The 17,425-nt window shown below is 46.7% G+C and overlaps 1 protein-coding gene across 1 annotated transcript in view; it reads left to right on the top strand.

The window, feature by feature from the left end:
* The window catches only part of ARNT2 (aryl hydrocarbon receptor nuclear translocator 2), a 135,628-nt gene that overhangs the window by 100,380 nt on the left and 17,823 nt on the right, over positions 1–17,425 (top strand). The window contains exons 11-13 of the mRNA XM_063089501.1: positions 4,524–4,675; positions 11,936–12,008; positions 12,870–12,993. Of these exons, the coding sequence (XP_062945571.1) occupies positions 4,524–4,675; positions 11,936–12,008; positions 12,870–12,993 (349 nt within the window). The remainder of the gene's footprint in view (positions 1–4,523; positions 4,676–11,935; positions 12,009–12,869; positions 12,994–17,425) is intronic.

Below are 17,425 nucleotides of genomic sequence, written 5' to 3'. Positions count from 1 at the left end.
TCCATTAGACAGCCCCAGCCCAGACTGTCCATCCAGCTCCGCACCTGCATATAGCCAGGCACCTACTCCACACCTCCACTTGCGTGCCCAATAACCCTAACGCAGAATGCTTGATTCTCCTCTCACAGCCCCGTCTCCCTCACACCACCGTCCACCCACTCTCTCAGGCCAGAAACTCCTTCACTCTTCCCTTAATCTCACTCTGTGCATCCAGCCTCAGCAAGTCCTCCTGTGATTCCACCAAAGACATCCACAATCCATCCTTCCTCTCTTTCTTCGCCCCCACCCACCTTGGCCAGGCCACCCCCATCTCCCATTTTGACTACTACAATAACTTTCTTTCTGGTTTTTCTGCATTTTTTCTCACCCCACTCCAAGTCATTCTGAAAACATAAATTAGGTTTTGCCATGTCTTTACTTAAAACCTGCCAGCGGCTTTTCAGGGCCTCTAGAATCCAATCCAAGCTCCTTACTGTAGCTTCATGCTGTGTGTGAACCTCGTCCTATCCCATCCTCATTTGGATCCTGCTCTCCAGTCACACTGGCCTTTTGGTTTCTTGAACATGCTTTTTCCTACCTCAGGGCCTTTGTATGTGTTGTTCCCCTGACTGGAATGCTTTTCCCTCACTCTTTATGAGACTGATGTCTTCTTATTTTTTAGGTTTCAACTCATGTCATCTCAGAGATGCCATCAAGGACTTCCCTAGCTAAAAGCCCTCAAACTCCTTCTCAGCCCCTGTTTTTCCTCTACAACAACTACCCCAGCTTTATTTGTTTGTCCATTGGCTTGCTTATCATTATTATTATTTTCTATCTTCTCCACTAAAACCTAACCTTCCTGCAAGCAGACCCCACATCTGTGTTTTTCATCATCTTCTCCACCATCACGTGTAGAGTCCGGCATAAGAGTGGCTTTTAATAAAGCAGTTTAAATGGATCAGAACCCATAGCAGGTGGCTTTGTTTTGGAAAGACGTGAAATTAGAATGGTTAAACATTACAAGAATACGTCATTTTATGCCATATGTTTGCTAAATATGTGGAAATGATGATAAACTTCGCATAGTCTGGCATAGTTAGGTTTGGGTTGGCGTGGCTTCGTTTTTCCAGCTCTATGGTAATGAAGCTCTAACAGTGATGGGACCTCCATTCTGTGCCCAGTAATGAGCCAGACCCTTTTTCATACCCTATGTCATCCTCAACCCTGCACAGCAAGTGTTGTCATCCCCACTTTTTCACAGTAGACACTGAGGTTCAGTTGCCTGCCCTGGGTCACACAGCAAGTCAGTAACAGAGCCAGAGCTGGAGCACAGGTCTGCCTCCCTTCTGACAGCACATCTGAGACTTTAAACTCCTGATGCTATTAGAACCTTGTTGGTTTTGAAAAGAAAAAGAAGAAATTTAACATCTGATCTCATCCCGGTGTCCAGCTTTGGTAACTCTTGCTCTGTGAGCAGCCACCTCATTCCTTGGGCGGGAGGGGAAGCCAAGGTAGCAACACCCACGGGCCGGCAGCCCAGCCCCAGCCTGGCCCCAGGCTCAGTGGGCAGCAGCCATGTAGCTGCAGAGATACTCTGGAACACGCCAGATCTTGGACCCTTGTGTGTGTTCTTTGGGCTCCAGCCACTGGCAGCTGAGGTGGGGGACAGATAATGATAAAGGGAAGCAGCTTAATCTTGCAAAAGCACAGAGGCAGGCAGCTATGTCGGCTAAGAGCCAGCTCTTGAACTCTGGATTTAAACAAAAGCATTTGAATAGCTCAGACAGGAGACCCTTAGAACACGATCAAGTTTGCAAGGAATTTGAGTTTGGTGCAGTGAAAGCATGCCAGCCTGGGGGCTGGGAATCTTGCATCTACTTTTGGATTCTCTCTCTGGATCACAGTTTACCTGGAAGTCAGATGTAAGAGCTGAACCCAGTGGAATTTAAAGCAGGCTCCCATCCTTTCCTTCTCCTTTCTCCTCTGACACCTTCTGTGATGATGATGATGATGATGATGATGATGATGATGATGATGATGATGAAGAAGATGATGATGAAGAGGACTGTTTTCATGAAGAGCCAGGCTAAGCTGGGGTTTATGTTCAGTATTTGCAGTTTCATGTAACTAGCATTGCATCTGAATTAAGCACAGTCAGAGGCATGACTCTGGTCTCAAGGCCTGGACCGGGTTCCCCACACTGCTTTACATGCACAGTCCAGTCCCCCATTGCATCTCAGATTCCCAGACACAAGATTTGCTCCTGCTGTTCTTTCTGCCAGGAGAGCACCTCCCCTGCCCCCCAGCCAATGTCACTTGCCAACATTTCACCCACCCTCCCACTGTGCTCCAAACCCCAGCTCCCTCCAGGAGCCTTTCTGGATCCTCACTGCAGTCTGTCTCTCCTTGTTCTCTTGGTAACCCCATGGTGCTTGATCTTTCATTTGTGTAGTGGTGTTTAGCGTTCTGTCTCTGGATACAATTATCTACACGTCTGTCCTGCCCCTGCTGGGTGAAAAGCTCTTTGAGGACAGAGATTCTGCCTTGGCAATAAAGATTCGTGAAAGGGGCATTGGGGTTGGGTAGATCTAGGATCCGGTCCTTCTTCTGCCACTCCTTGGTCCTGAGGCCTTGGGCAGGGTATTTGTCTCCCTTGAGGCTCACTTTCCAGATACACAAAATGCTTAGCCTATCACTCATCCCCTGGGAGTCTGCAGAACTGTCGGCTCCCTTCTTCTGTTCTCTGTCCATAGCTCCTAGGGCCAAGCTTTGCACACAGGCAGTGTCTTCCATGTGTTTGTTACATGGGGTTAAAAAATTTCACACCATCTGAGGCATTCCAGTTAGAAGAAACACAAAAGACCCCCTCCAGGCACTCCTTTTGAGTGCAGAGGATGTGGGTCTCAAAACATGCAGAGTGGCTGCCTATTTCCCCTGCATTTGGTAAAGACACAGAGCAGTCCCCATGGGAGGCCCTCAGAATGCTGACCTGAGGGACACATGGCCTTGACCTCTGGCTCCTATCAGGAAAGAGCCAGATTCCAGCTGGGGCTGCAGACTTGCTGTCAGACAGCATCCTCTGAGTGTGCCAGCCTTACCTTACCCCACAGTTCTGCCTCCTTGCATGGGTCAGGGAAGGCCTCCCAGCCTCAGGGGTTCCCCACCAGGGAACCCTGTCTGCCACCCTCAGGCTTGGATCTGTCTGGCTTCCCCAGGGACAGTGCAAAAAGAGGATGGTCACCCTGGCTGCATCATCCCAGGCCATGTGCCTGAGCACCTGCTCCCTACAGGGCACTGGGCTGGAGGCAGGGGGAGACTCGGGTGACCAGGATGTCCCCCTCCCCATGCCATGTACACTCTGGTAGAGACAACAGACATCCCATAGGGAATAAACTACAAGTGCAGTGAGTGTTAGGAAAAGGGGGGTCAGGCCTTCTTGGCCCCCGGGACCAGATCCCCATTCTTTTCTGTAATCACTCCGTGATCTCTTGGTCAGGCAAGCCCGACTACCACGGGCCCAGAGATTTACCAGCCCTGACCAGTCCCAGGATCTGTGGTCTGCACAAGCCTGTGGAGAGGAGAACTCTTGCCCACCTAATCTTGTCCTAGTGGCTTAACATACCCAGTCTCTTACGTTGTCTCCAGCTGCGGGAGCTGCACCTGCATGCTCCCTTCACCCACACACGTGTCTGTGCATGTCTTTGTGTTGCTGCATGTGTCTGAGTATGTGTGTCTACACAGAGCAACAGGGAGAGCTGTGCAGGCTTGTGATTTGGAAGGAAGATCTTGGCTCCTGCCTCAGCTTTTCCATCATAGGTGTCTGATCTAGGACTATGTATTTAATTTCTCTGAACCTCAGTATTGTTATCTGTAAATTGCAAAGCCCACCTCACCTGACTCTTGTGAAGATAGACCTGAGGTGATACGTTTGAAAGTATGTTGGAAACCATACTGCAATATAAAAGTAGTAATACAGAGAGACATACAAGTAAATAATTCACACAAATTTATCATTTTATCACATCTCCTCCCAAAGAGTAAATTTCATGCATTTTACCGTGTTAAACAGAGGATAAGAGTTTTTAAGGTGAGATATGAAGAAATAAGCCCATGAATACAATGAATCTACATACCTGAATGAGATTGCAACTTCAGGGGGTACTAGCACCAAACCCAGAGGACCCTAGTGGCCAAGGCAAAAAGAGAAACACAGCTCTTGTACAGCTTTTATGATCTGATTTGTAAAAGCTAAATAAAAAGCCCTGATATAAAACAGGTGTTGGCGAGTTGGTTTCTCACAGTGATGACAGAACGACCCCAGGGCAGTGCCCTGGTTCAGGGGGAAGTAGACGGAGGGCTTCCTGCGGCTTCACTGCCCACCCTCGCTCTTCCGCTCGCTCTCCCTGTCCTTGTCTTTTTAGCTACAATGCCCCCATTCTGAAGTCCTGCCGGCCTCCCCAGCGACCGCACTGCTGCCGCCTCTCCCCCTGCCGTCTGGCACCATCCGTCCTCCCGCTGACTTCCTTCTCCAAATGTTTTCTCAGGTGGTTAAGCTGAAAGGCCAAGTACTGTCGGTCATGTATCGATTCCGCACCAAGAACCGCGAGTGGGTGTTGATCCGCACCAGCAGCTTCACGTTCCAGAACCCCTATTCTGATGAGATTGAGTACATCATCTGCACCAACACCAACGTCAAGTACGTGCTCTGCCTTTTCCCTCTCCTGGCATCTACATACCCTTTCTGGGGTCAGAGCTGGTGAATTTACTTTGGGGCTCTTTTCTCCCCGCAGGCTCTACCTGCAGCTGGAAACAGGGGCTCGGGAGCAAGAATGGGGGGACTGTGGGTCTCCATCACTGCTTCCCTCCCTCGCTCTTCCCTCTCATTTCCCGCCCAATTTATAAGACCAAAAGAACTGAGTGATGACCCCATGGCACTCCCTTCCCTTCAGTTCAAAGTGCTGTGGGGCAGGCACAGGTAAAAGTGGTCTGCAGTCACTATCGCTGATGTTGGCAGCAGCAGCGACTCTGCCAGCTGTGACAGCTGCTTCGCGATTTCTTGGACCAGCTCTTGCAGGCAGCCCCAGATCTTGATTGATCCCCTAAGTGCACTGCCTGCTTTTTACTTGGGCAGATCGCCTTGCCTTCCAGTGGACTGAGAAGCCAGGGCCTCCTCGTGAAGCCCCTGCTGTCCGTGACAGTGTCCCTCTCAGTCCTCTCCTCCCCTCCCTTTCTGGCTCCTAGCAAGGGCGGGGTCTCCTCCTGCCAGGGCTGAACCCCCGACTTTCTTTATCTCCCAGCACATTCTCTGTCTCCCATGGCTCTCGCTCCTTGTCTTGTCCGTCTGCAGGCTCCTTCCCAAGGCCTGCAACCAGGCACAGGGCTTCCTGGTGTTGGAGAACCCCCGGGGTGCCAATCTACTGCAGCCACCACAGCTTTCTCTCCCCCGCTGCACACCCCCAGCCCTGCCAGGTGTGTCCTTCACCATTCATCTCCTCCTGACCCCTTGCATCCCGGCTCCTGCCCCTACACTGTCAAAATTGCTCTTCCAGCAGCCTCCAGTGATACCACAGAGTAACGCTCTCTCACAGGTCATCCTCCCCAAATTGTCTGCTTAACCAGCTCCTCTTTCTTGACATCTCCTTTGGCTGACTCAATGTTCTGATTCTTTTTCTACCTCCATCTTCTAGCCAAGACTTTCCTGGTTGTAAACATGGGGGGAACACATATAACAAGTCATAGATCCAGGTTTGCAAACAGCTAATGTTATTAATTTCTTTCTATATCTGAGTTTATCTAGTCAAACTTGGTAAAGTTGGTCAAACCGAGGGTGTTTTATTTTCCCACTTCCCCAACATGGGAAGGGGAGTTCTTCACTTGGGGAGCAGAGAGGCACCTCCCTAGGGCCTTGAAGAAAACAGGGAAGCTTGAGACACAAGAGTCAGGCAGACAGGGTGTGCCCAACGGCCTAATGGAGCCAGGGACGGGGCAGTGGGAGCCCAGGAGAGAAAGAAGGAGGAAAACACCAGCCCGGATCTGCTTAGCATCTACTCAAGTCGTAGCTTTGTCCCCCGGCTCATACCTCCCGTCATGGCCCCACTCCAGCAGCTCAGGCTGCCTGCACTGGAAGCCCTGCAAACAGACAAGCACGCCACCTGTTCAGAATCATGGGCACTGTTCTAGAATCTCCCCCCTTGGGGTGCCAACAAACCGACCAGTTCTTAGTGAGAGCTGCCTCCTTATACAACCCCGTCCCCCTTCCCTTCACCCCTCTCTGCCTCTTTTTTACCTTTTCCTGTGCCCTTTTCCCTGATTATTTTCACAGCCATGTACATGGTGTCTGCACACACCAGGAGCTCTGAGGCTGTCTGTTACCTGTTGATGAGGTTGTCTCTTCCCTGAGCTCTTAGGGTGTCATGGGAACAGCCTGTGCCTTGCTCCGAAACGTCAGTCCCACCTATCATTGAAGCCACTTCTACAGTGAGTCTGGGCCATCCCCTCTGCAGTAAGGAGCATGGTCCCAGGCTGGGGGCCCAGCAGAGTATGATAGATTTGGGGCAGAAGAACTGACTGAAGCTCCCCTTTTTTGGATTTTTGGTATTTTTACATTTTTTCATCATTCTTCATTCACTTCCAACATTTGTACAAGGACATGTTCCAGGAAGGCTAAGATTTGGGCTCCTGTAACAAGGAGCCCTGACCATCCCGGGACCGGGGTCCGCACAAGCCTGTGAAGAGGAGAACTCTTGCTCACCTATTGCAACTACATTCAGTGTAGTGGATATTCGCTAAATACCATGAAAGGACATGGGCCTGCGCCAGGCCAAGGGGGCTCCGTTATGTTTCCTGCCATCAGGGAGGAGCCCATGTCCCCAGAAGGCTAAGACTAGGGCACCTATAACAAGGAGAACGTGAGAAGGGGCAGACGGGAGGGACAGATACAATACAGTGTGGAAACGGAGGAGGCAGAGAATGAACGCTTGCCCAGGGCCTGCAGAGAGCTCCACAGGGGACAGCACCGCGGGGGCTGGGGGGTGGGGTGCCTGGAAGAAGAGCAAAGACCCTGCTCTTAAAACCAGCCCCGGCTAGGCTTTTGTCTTCTTCTGGAAGTCAGGCAGCACTGACAAAACCGAAAAACCATTCTGTATGGAAGTACCTGCGTATTTCCTCAGACCCATCGCTGTTGGCAGCCAGTTGAGGTCACGGCGTTATAATGTCCCGTCGGGACTCAGAGTTACACCAGAAACCTGAATCTGGTGTCTTCTGACGGGAAAAGTCCCCAGTTGGTAAAGATGGTTGGAAAAGTTTGCTACGGACGGTAGAGGGCAGTGATAACCATGGTTGTGAATGGTCTGGTCCTTTTTTAAATTTGCAAGGCTGAGCTTTGCCAGCGGTAGGCAGACTTGTTAGGAAAGGATCTTGAAATGTTCTGTATTTGGGAGAAAATTTTGCAAGCTCAGTTGTGTTCAGTCAAGAGCATCCAAAAGAAACTTCCCGGAGAAATGAGTGTTTAATGTTTAGCATTTGTGCGAAGCTGCTGAAAAGAAGCCCTCTTTAGCACCCCTGCATTTTTTCCTACTACGTCAATGCAGAATGAAGTCCAGAAAAACACAGACTGACTTAACATGCTGGTCGCACAACTTTGAAACATGCGCCCGTCTTGATGTTTGGGGATCGATACTCTTTTATGGGCTGTTTCTGAATATGACATTTTGGTGTTTTTGCATTTGCACAACCTAGCTGCTATTCTTTCATGATGTTATTTTCCACATCATCTCTTTGGGAGAGTGATCCTAAGTTACCCCTTAGCATCTGCTTGGGCCTGGCCCCCTTTCCTGCGACAGCAGCATTCCAAAATCGTCATAGATTTTCATCACCACATCTGCTTGTTGTGCTAGTGTGTGCATGTGTGTGTTCTCAGAGCCCCACCATGCCCAGAGTCGGGTCTGAGTCTCAGATCCAGTCGACTATCATGTGTATTTAGTGAAGGTTGTGGTACTTACCTGCTTGGTAAGTAAGCAGGAGGCAGAGAATAGGGGAAGGTACAAAAGAAGGGTTGCATTCCTGGTCTCTGCAGAGCTTAGAGCCCATAAGGGGCTGGAACATGTGGTCACCAAGCCCCAAACCTGGAGTTGTCCTGGGTCCCTTTCACTCACCTGCAACAGACAACCTGGTGCAACACCAGAGCCCCACAGCTCTATCTGGAAGTCTTTCTAGCCTGTGTCCTCCTCTGCCTCTTCTACCATGCCCCAGATGAGGCCTTTGCCATCTCACAAGTGACCTTCAGTTCTAAGAATCAGCTCCCCCTGCCTTTCATCTGGCCCAGTGAGCCTACCACATGGCCCAAGGAACATCTCTAAAACACACATGGGACCATGCCACTCCCTGCCCCTGATCAAATCAATTCCAAGCCCTTAAGAGACATGCAGAGTGTTTCATGATAGGCATGCAGATAGCGCTCAATCCATGGTGGTATTATTAGCCTTCCTCTGGTCAGCTGAGCCTGCTGAGTCCCAGATGCCTCCCAGCCAGACTCCAGTTACCCCTAGGGGCGCGATCACAGCTGCCTCTGAATGCCCCCCTAAATGGCTCCTTTCCCGCTTACTCAGGCTGAGTAAAAACCACTGTCCAGGGAGCATCAGGAGCAATTGACAGCATCCGCCCAGCATCCTGTACCTCACTGATAGGAAGCCAGGCTCCATGCGTTGGGTTTCTAGTCATCAGCCTCATCTCCGGCTAATGGAGGGCAGCACTTTGCTGCGGTGGGAGCCCGTTTCCCTCCCTTGCTGTTGGTCAGCTTTCTCCCTCTCTGGAATTTGCAAGCACACTGAGGTTTATTTTTATCTCATGGCTGTGAAATGGCTGAGAAACCTCCGCAGGCCCCTTCTCAGGACGGGGCGGCCTGCAGGTCAGCACTTCCTCCAATGCGCACTCAGCTATGGAAGCGGAAACCCAAGGGTTGTGGGATGGAGAGGCCGACATCCGGACCACAGAGCAAGTGAGGTTAGGACCTGGGGATTTGCCAGCCACACCTGAGACCTTATTTTCTGCTTCTCAGTGAAAGGAGCTTTCTCTGGTTTAGTAGCCCAAAGAGGAATAGGACTGAGAGCAAACCCCCAGCCTCATGCCATGGGAACTTATCACACCTTTCTGCAAATCAGAAGCAACTCGCCTTCCTCTCTGCAGCACAGCCCCGTGCCAGGGCGAGGGCTGGGTTTGTGCCCCACTCACTGCTCGGCCAGGCACCCAGGGCACAGCTGTACAACCCCACACAGTGGCCCTGCCCACTCCCTAAGACTTTGGGCTTGGGCTGGACACAGCTGAGCCACAGATAGGAGTGGTTATTTCCTGGGAAAGTGTTTATGGGTTGAAGATTGGGCCCTGGAGAGGAGGAAGGTCCGTAGATTTCTGCTATGGCGGGAGTTCACTGCTCCGATCCCACGTAAAACCCAAGGAACAGATTTTCCTCCTCCTTGTGGTTCAAGATGCTACTTTGTTGGGCCCAGGCCTCTGGAATGGGAGATGTGGAACAACAGTCCTTGTTACAACTGCGAGTATTTATCCTGGGCTGGGACAGCAGCCCAGGACAGAGGAAAGAGTGCCAAGTCTACAGCCAGAGAGACTTAGATTTGAATCCTATGTGTGCCATATTGTAGCTGTGTCAGCCTGGGCACATCATTTAAACTCTCTGAGCCTCAGTTTCTTTATCTGTACAATGGGAATATTGCAGAGACGTTGGCAAGGTACTGGCTGTCAATCCTATATTCAGATTTTGGAGGCCCTGCAAATGAAAGATGATAGTGCCCCCAAGATATAGATCAATGTAAAATAAAGCAAAACCATCAAGTAAGCATAAGAAAATATAGAAAGTTATGATTTTTCTATTGATGATTATATTGATTCTTTTTTTAATTTTTGAAATATCAATTTGTTTTGAAAAGTATTTTTAGTGCCTCCACTTTGCTGGTGTAATAAGCAGGGGCTGAGACTGCCTGGTGGGAAATCACGTGCTTCTGGTTCCATCCTTTTCCTTTTCCCTGAGCTCTTACACGAAGATGAGGAGGCAGGCTGTGTGCTTGGGTGGAACCTCGTTCTTCTGCATCACGGTCTTAACTCGCCACTCTGCAATCACTGGGCTACTTCTCTGTCTTCCCTGGAGACTGTCAGCTCCATGAGGGCAGGGATCTTGTGGGTTCTGACTCATCATTCTGTCCCCAGTGCCTAGCATGGGACTTGGCATAGATATTTCACTTGTCTCAGTGCAGTTCACTGAATGGATGACTAATCTGGGCTTAAGTCTAAACAGACAGTTTTTCAGGTGCTCTCACTGGGGTTTCTTCTAGGAGGTCTTCCTTATGGAGGGAGCACACACGTGCCAGAGGCTATTTCAAATTTTGTCACCCACATAGGACACAATGTTTGTGGCCATGATCACAATGTATGTAACACTTTGTGCTGAACTGGAACTCTTGGACACGCTCTTATCATTCCTTCCATGTTTCTAGATGATCTTCACTGTGGTTACTGTTAGTGCTACGCAGTGGTCACTCAGAAAATTAATGTACATGGCTTACAAAGTCACTCCCCTATTACAGACAACTTTGTGTGGATAGCTATTCCTTCCTTCCGCTGAGTAATGTCCCTAGTACAAGCCCCAGCAGCAGGATGACCACCCAGAAGAGCGTGAACATGTCCATAGTTTCTAGTGAGGCTTGCTGTATTGCTTTCCAAAAAGGTGTGTCTGCACACGCTTCCCCAACAGAGTGTGACCGTAGTTTCAACATAAAGCCACCATGTTAAGCATGTTTTTACCACCTTAGATGAAAAATCGTACTTCAAAGGTTGTTTTAATTTGCATTTATTTTTGATTATTTTAATAGCATTTTATTTTAATTTTATCTTTTCACCCTGTAGAAAATCAAGTCATAAGTCAAAATTATTTCTTCAATAGTTGAGTGTAGCAGCTAAACTTGAAATACAGGGCTTGGAGTCTTGATTTGGAATGTTAAAAATAAAATAGTGAAAATGTTTCTCTAACTTGCTTATTATATCTATCATATATGTGTTATATGTTATATGTACATGTATTATTATATATGCATATATATTATATATATTTGTCGATTAGTTTATTTATTTTTCCTTGAATTCTCTACCCAAGTCGTTTAAATTGATTCACAGGCCTGGGGTGGGGGGGGAGTAATTTTTTTAGGAATTTGAATTGCATATTACAGCTAATAACTTTTTGCCTGTGATTCTTATTGGTGTTTAGAATTGAAGAAGACCATGTCATTCTGCCCCATTTTTAGGCTCTGTGCTGTAGGGTTCACAGTCCCTTGAAAGCAGCCCAGTTTCCATAGTTTACAACTTAAAGCAGCCATTTCCTCTAACAAGACTTTTCCTTTCCCAAGTGAAGCAGGCCCCTTGGGGTCAGAAGCATTAGGTCAGATCCTTGCTCTGTTCTGTCCTGACCACTTCTAGTCGGCCAACTTTGACAACCACCTGACCTCTGTAAACCCCAGTTTCTTAATTTTAATATGGGCGTAAAGTACCCAGTATAAGAGTTTAGTTTGAGGATCGGATGAGATCATGTAAACTCCTACCAGTTTGTAAGTAAGCATTAGCTGAAGCCAACTGCTTCATTCAGTCTTAAACTCAACTGCCTTTCTGAATTTGACCTTTAAAAAAATACTTTTTTACTGTAATATCTTTTTGCCCTATATAAAATAAAGTCACACATCAAAATTTATTCTTAAATAGTTCAGTATGAAAGCCTAAACTTGAAATATAGAGCTTGGAGTCTTGATTGGAGCATGAAAAATAAACTAAAAATTGAAAACAATTCAGAGATCCATTGGGTTTTGCCCATTGGGACTTCAGGGTGTGGCAAAAGTTCTGGCACGGTCCTATTGCTACCTCTTCTGCTCTTCGTGACTCTCTTTGTGGACTTGTTTCACAGGCAACTTCAGCAACAGCAGGCAGAGTTGGAAGTGCACCAGAGAGATGGCTTGTCATCATACGACTTATCTCAGGTGAAAATCTGGAAAACTGTCTCCCAACTGTTTCCAACCCAGTGGGCTGGGGACTAAATTTAGCCCTTAGTTTGAGCCCCTCAGTCCAAAAGGTGCTATTGTCCTGTCCACTGACGATGGTGCAAAGAGCGTTTTGGTCCCCTGGGGGTCTACGGTGACTCTTCCATGCAGAACAGTGCCATGAAGAGTACAGAGCATGTGAAGACCAGGCAAGGACCCCTGAGCCATAGTCAGCCAGCCCTGGAAATTTCAAAGGGCTCTGGATGTTTCAAAAAGCCATGTAGGAATAAACTCTAGTACTTAAATGCTCAGAAGCCAGCAAAAGTAGGTTCTGAGCCTCTTCGGTCCTCTGGCTTCCTAGCCATGTCCCTGCCTTTGTCTGTGTCCCTTTCTTGCGGTCATGCTCCGTGTCTCCCATGTTACCTGCACCGTCTGTCTCCTTCTCCCATCTCCATGGTGCCCCCTTTTTGTCCACCTCCCCTCTCTTCCTCTGCTCGCTGCTCCGACAGCTGGCCATACAGAGACTGCAGCACGTGTTGGCATTTGGCCTTTTTGCTAAATTAAACTTTAGGCTCCCTTTTCCTGATATTTGGAGTAAGTTGATTGCTTTTCATTTATCTCTCTCTAAGAAAGGAGTCAGTGTGACTCTGTTGTCCTTTATGTGACCTCTAGTTCACAACTCCCACCCCAGCTGTTCTTGGCTTTGACATAAAGAAGAGCTCTCCATCCTCTAAAATGTTCCAGCCTGAAATGCCCGTGATTACAGTGGAAGGGGCATCTGATGAGGGAGAACTAGTGACTTCTGGACATGTGTGTTCTTTTCCTCAGACGGGTTGCTGTTGTGTTTTAATGTGCAAACAGGTCCCTGTCCCCAACCTACCAGCTGGTGTTCACGAGACTGGGAAGTCTGTGGAGAAGGCAGATACTATCTTCTCCCAGGAAAGAGATCCCCGCTTTGCTGAGATGTTTGCAGGAATCAGTGCATGTAAGTTTCCAAAGGTCACTGAGGTTATGAAGATGGGGGGTTTACAGTTGTTTTCAGGCCATCTACAGACAGCCATCCTTAGAGAGGGGGCCATGGTGTGACCATTGCAGGGTATAAAAAGAAACCTAAGTGCAGGAGTCAGAATGGATTCTCTCTACTCCAGATCTTGCCTCTTACTCGGGGCAACCAACCTGTGGCCCTGACATCTCATCTTTGAAATTTAAGGGGTTGGAATAAATGAACTCTCTCAATCCATTCTGCATTTCAGTGTTATTAATCTAAAGACATGTCTCTGTAAAAAATAGCAACTTAATCCCTAGCATACAGAGGGCCACATTTTAAAATAAAAATATGCACTTTAAAAAAATTAAAATGATCCACTGTCCCACCACCTGGTTATAACCATTTTTAACTTGTTAAGTTATGTCCTTTCTGTCTTTTTTTACACATATTTATTCTTTTTATATGTAAAATTCAGCTCATACTGTTTGGCAGCTTACTTTTTTCACATGACAGTTTTTTATAAATATATTTCCAGATCATTAAACAGTCTAAATCATATTTGTCACTTGCAGAGTTCCATTATATGGATGAACTGTAATCCACGTGGTCTACCCTTTATGGCTGTTTTTAGGCTGTCTACCTTTGTCAGTATTGCTGTTAGAGAAGATAATACAGTTGTAATTTTAGGTGTCCCGTGGAGCTCACTTGTCTAGCTGCCTCACTCTCCCACTCACATTACTCCTGAGATTAGCAAAATATAAAATTTGCAAAGGTCTTTGTCTGTACTAAAAATCAGGAAAATAAAAAGGATTCCATTTCCGTGTGGTCAAAGAAGTCTGCAAGATACAGTGTAGTTGGGATCAATTGAAGGGAGAAACCAGTTGCCTCATGAAAAGGAAACATGCAGAACCGTAATTGTCGGGGAACCCCAGTACCAGCCCACTAGGACTAACAGGCTGAAGACGGGGAAGACAGACAGGCCTGCGGGCAGTTGGAAGGGAGCATATCTCAACCTTCTTGATGATAGCACATTGCTGGAATATCAAAGCCTCAATTCCCACTTGGCTGAGGACCGAATACTCAGAAAGCAAGGAGGGTGCTGGAGCCACCCCCCGCTGAGGGCAGTAGGTGCCAGCACAGCACTGTGTCTAGTTGCCAACACCCAGCAGAACACAGACCCCTTAGCACAACAGAGACACTTCCTGCTGGTGGTTGCCGTGGCCATCCAGACGCACATCCTGCTTACATCAGTGTTTCCTCGACTTTTACAGAGAAAGGTCACTTCATCTGGCATGAGGAGACCAGCACATCTAGAAGGTTTTTCTTCTCTCACATAGCCTGAAATATTGACCAGAGACCCACCGCACCCCTGAGAAATCCATTTGAACTTTTACTATTATACAAATGCAGACACTTTCCCATAAAGATGACAAAACAGGGAAAAAACCCAAAAAACGAAAAACTGACAGACAATAAAAAAGAAGAGGGAAAAAGGTGAAGTGGGAGGAATCAGAACAAATGTCTTTCTTTGGAAATGAGTTTTTATAACGAAAGGAGGAAGTTCAGAAAATTTCCAGTATCTCTTCTCTAGGTGATCCCAGAGGACATCATTGCATTTCTGAGAGCAAATTATTTGAGGTGGGGAAAGTAGAGCATTTAACAAAGTCAGTACAAAGCAGACTAATGTTGCAGAAATCCAAGTCATTGAATTAGAAAGAAACGTGAATTTTCTCAAAATGCAAAACTTAGGTCTTCCAACTGAAACAATTCGATGAAGACTAGACAGAAAAGTTTTAAAGAAACTCACAGTTATATCTTCTTCCCCCCCCCCCCCCCCCCCCCGGTTTGGGAAGAAGATATAACTGTGAGTTTCTTTAAAACTTTTCTGTCTAGTCTTCATCGAATTGTTTCAGTTGGAAGACCTAAGTTTTGCATTTTGAGAAAATTCACGATTTGAAGTTGATACAACAAGCAAACAGAAAGGACATTGTTGGGGGGGAGGGGGGGAGGGAGAAGGGAGGGAGGTTTTGGTGATGGGGAGCAATAATCAGCTACAATGTATATCGACAAAATAAAATTAAAAAAAAAAAAAAGAAACTCACAGTTGACATGGCTTGTTGTATTTACTTTTTAAAATTTGAACAATTAAGGGAAAATCCTGCAAATGTCCAAGAGAAAAAAATTACCTTATCTACAAAGAGAAATCTTGAGTTAGACATCTCCAAAATACTAAATGCCAGAAGTCTAGCAACTGAGGGAAGGGAAATAACTAGAAAATGTGGAAGGAAAATATGTGACCCCAAAGTTTATCACCAGCCAAGCTGCTGTCATATATGGGAAACAACAGAAAAATGTTCTCAGACATGCACTGTCGTCCTATACTTTCTGAAAAAATTACTTGCAAAAGATTGCACTTGTTTGTGAGATGAATCAAAATATAGAACACAAGAATGGAAGTGATAGGTTGGAAAAGCAGTGGTGATAAAAAATGAAACTGGTCATACCTAGAATTAGTGTAAAGATTATTAGAAAATACAAAAGCTCTAAACAATAAATAAAAACTAGAATCTAAAATCTCAGATTAATTCAGCAAAGACCCAGACATATTTTGAGCTAGGGGTAGAAAATAGAAATTTCTTATCACTATATACTATTTTATTTCTGACATTTATAGAGAAATATAGCTTCAAGTATGTTTAAACATAACCACTAATGGAAGAAAAAAAGAGATAGAGAAAAGAAAGAAGTCTTACTCCCAAATCACTTCCGAGGAAATGAAAGAAAATTTTTGGCAAATCACAAAATACTTAGAAGAAAAATAAAGTGAGGTGCCAAGAAAGTATGAATATCAAGAGTAATAAAATAAGTTGACTCCCAATCAATAACTCCTGAATAATGTGCTGCCAGAATATGCTGTCACCAAAACAAAACAAAATGAACTATTTAACCTGAAATTGTGCATGGTGAAGTTGGGTGCTCTCTGCAAACCCAAGGAGGAAAGTAGAGTTGTCAGTGTCTCCAAGCAGAAGAATTCAGTGCATGCTACAGATAGAAAATGTAACCTAAAATGAAGGTACAAATGCCATGGACATTGAAACCTGTGAAAACCAAAATAATTAGAAACACAAGAAGATGCTGATAGAGCCGAATTGTAGTGAAGATCTCAGTACACCTTTCTTCATCTTTAATAAATCAAGTAGATCGAGATAATAAAATAAAATGGAGAAAGATATAAAGACTGAAAATAGAATCAAAGATCTTTTGTATATATGTATATATATATATATTTATATATATAAATATACCCTACAAATTTCCTAAAGCAGTTAGAAAAAAAAATGTTTCTTATTTACCCAAACCATGAAAACAACACATGAGGGGAAAAAAATGGCTTGCATTGCATTTAGAGCCAAGAGAAGTGCCTAAGCCTACCTTATTTCTGCAAATTTTAGCCTCATATCTTCCCCATTCCATTCTTTATTCCCAAGATTCAAGGCCTTATGATTGGGTTAGAAATACACCCCCCCCAAGAGCCTGAGCTGTTTCCATTCTTTAAGGATTTCCCACTATCCCACGGCTGTCACTGCAGCAAAAGAAAGTAGACCAAGGTAACTGTTCCTTCTTACGAAAATGTCACGGAGGTGGTTTACATGCATGGGAGATTTGGCACATGGTCCCTGCTGTCTGCTCTCTCAGTCCCAAGCCCATGAGCCTGAACATCCGTCACTGCTCACATGCACTCCGATGGGGGGACCTACCCCTCTGCCCACCCCTTCCCCATCAGCAAGCCAGAGATGGGTGCAGACGTGGGGCCTGTCTAGGCACAAAATAATTGCTGTGTATCTAACATTTATTTCCTTCATTCCAGCATCTTGTTGCAGGCGGGGATGTCAGAGATTGTGGGAATGAGACATGTAGACATTTTGAGATTCTGGGGAAGTGAGAGGGCACATCAGAGAGCCCCAGGCACCCAGTGATGAAAGGGACAGAGCACTCTGGTGTCACAGCCCTGCTGTCTGCAGTCTGTGGCCATTCACGTTCCCACTCCTGCCTCTCAAAACACCGCAGAAAGTACTGTCTTCCCCCTGGGAGAGCTAAGCATCCCAGCTGGGACTCAAGCCCACTTCAGCAGCCTCCTTCTGAGGGTGAGACGGCTGAGCTCAGTCTTCCACTCACCATTCTGTGGTGGCAGAAAAGTGTCAGTGACTACACATCCTAGCCAAGCCTGAGTGTTTTCAGTTGCATGAGGTGCTTGGTCTCAAAGAAACCCTTGAGGGAGGTCAAGGAGCACAGGTTCAGGGCTGCCTCTGGTTAGTCAATCTGTGGCTAATGCAGCACTTGCTGGGGGAGGGCAGAGTGTGGACAGAGGTCTGGGGCAGTGGGCAGAGCAATGGGCTTGGATTCAAGCTCTGGGTCCTCCTTGCTGGCT

The sequence above is a fragment of the Cynocephalus volans genome, chromosome 3 (genome assembly GCF_027409185.1).
Source record: "Cynocephalus volans isolate mCynVol1 chromosome 3, mCynVol1.pri, whole genome shotgun sequence".
Lineage (NCBI taxonomy): Eukaryota > Metazoa > Chordata > Mammalia > Dermoptera > Cynocephalidae > Cynocephalus > Cynocephalus volans.
The sequence above is the reverse complement of the archived record's forward strand: the minus strand, read 5'-3'. Positions and strand labels throughout refer to the sequence as shown.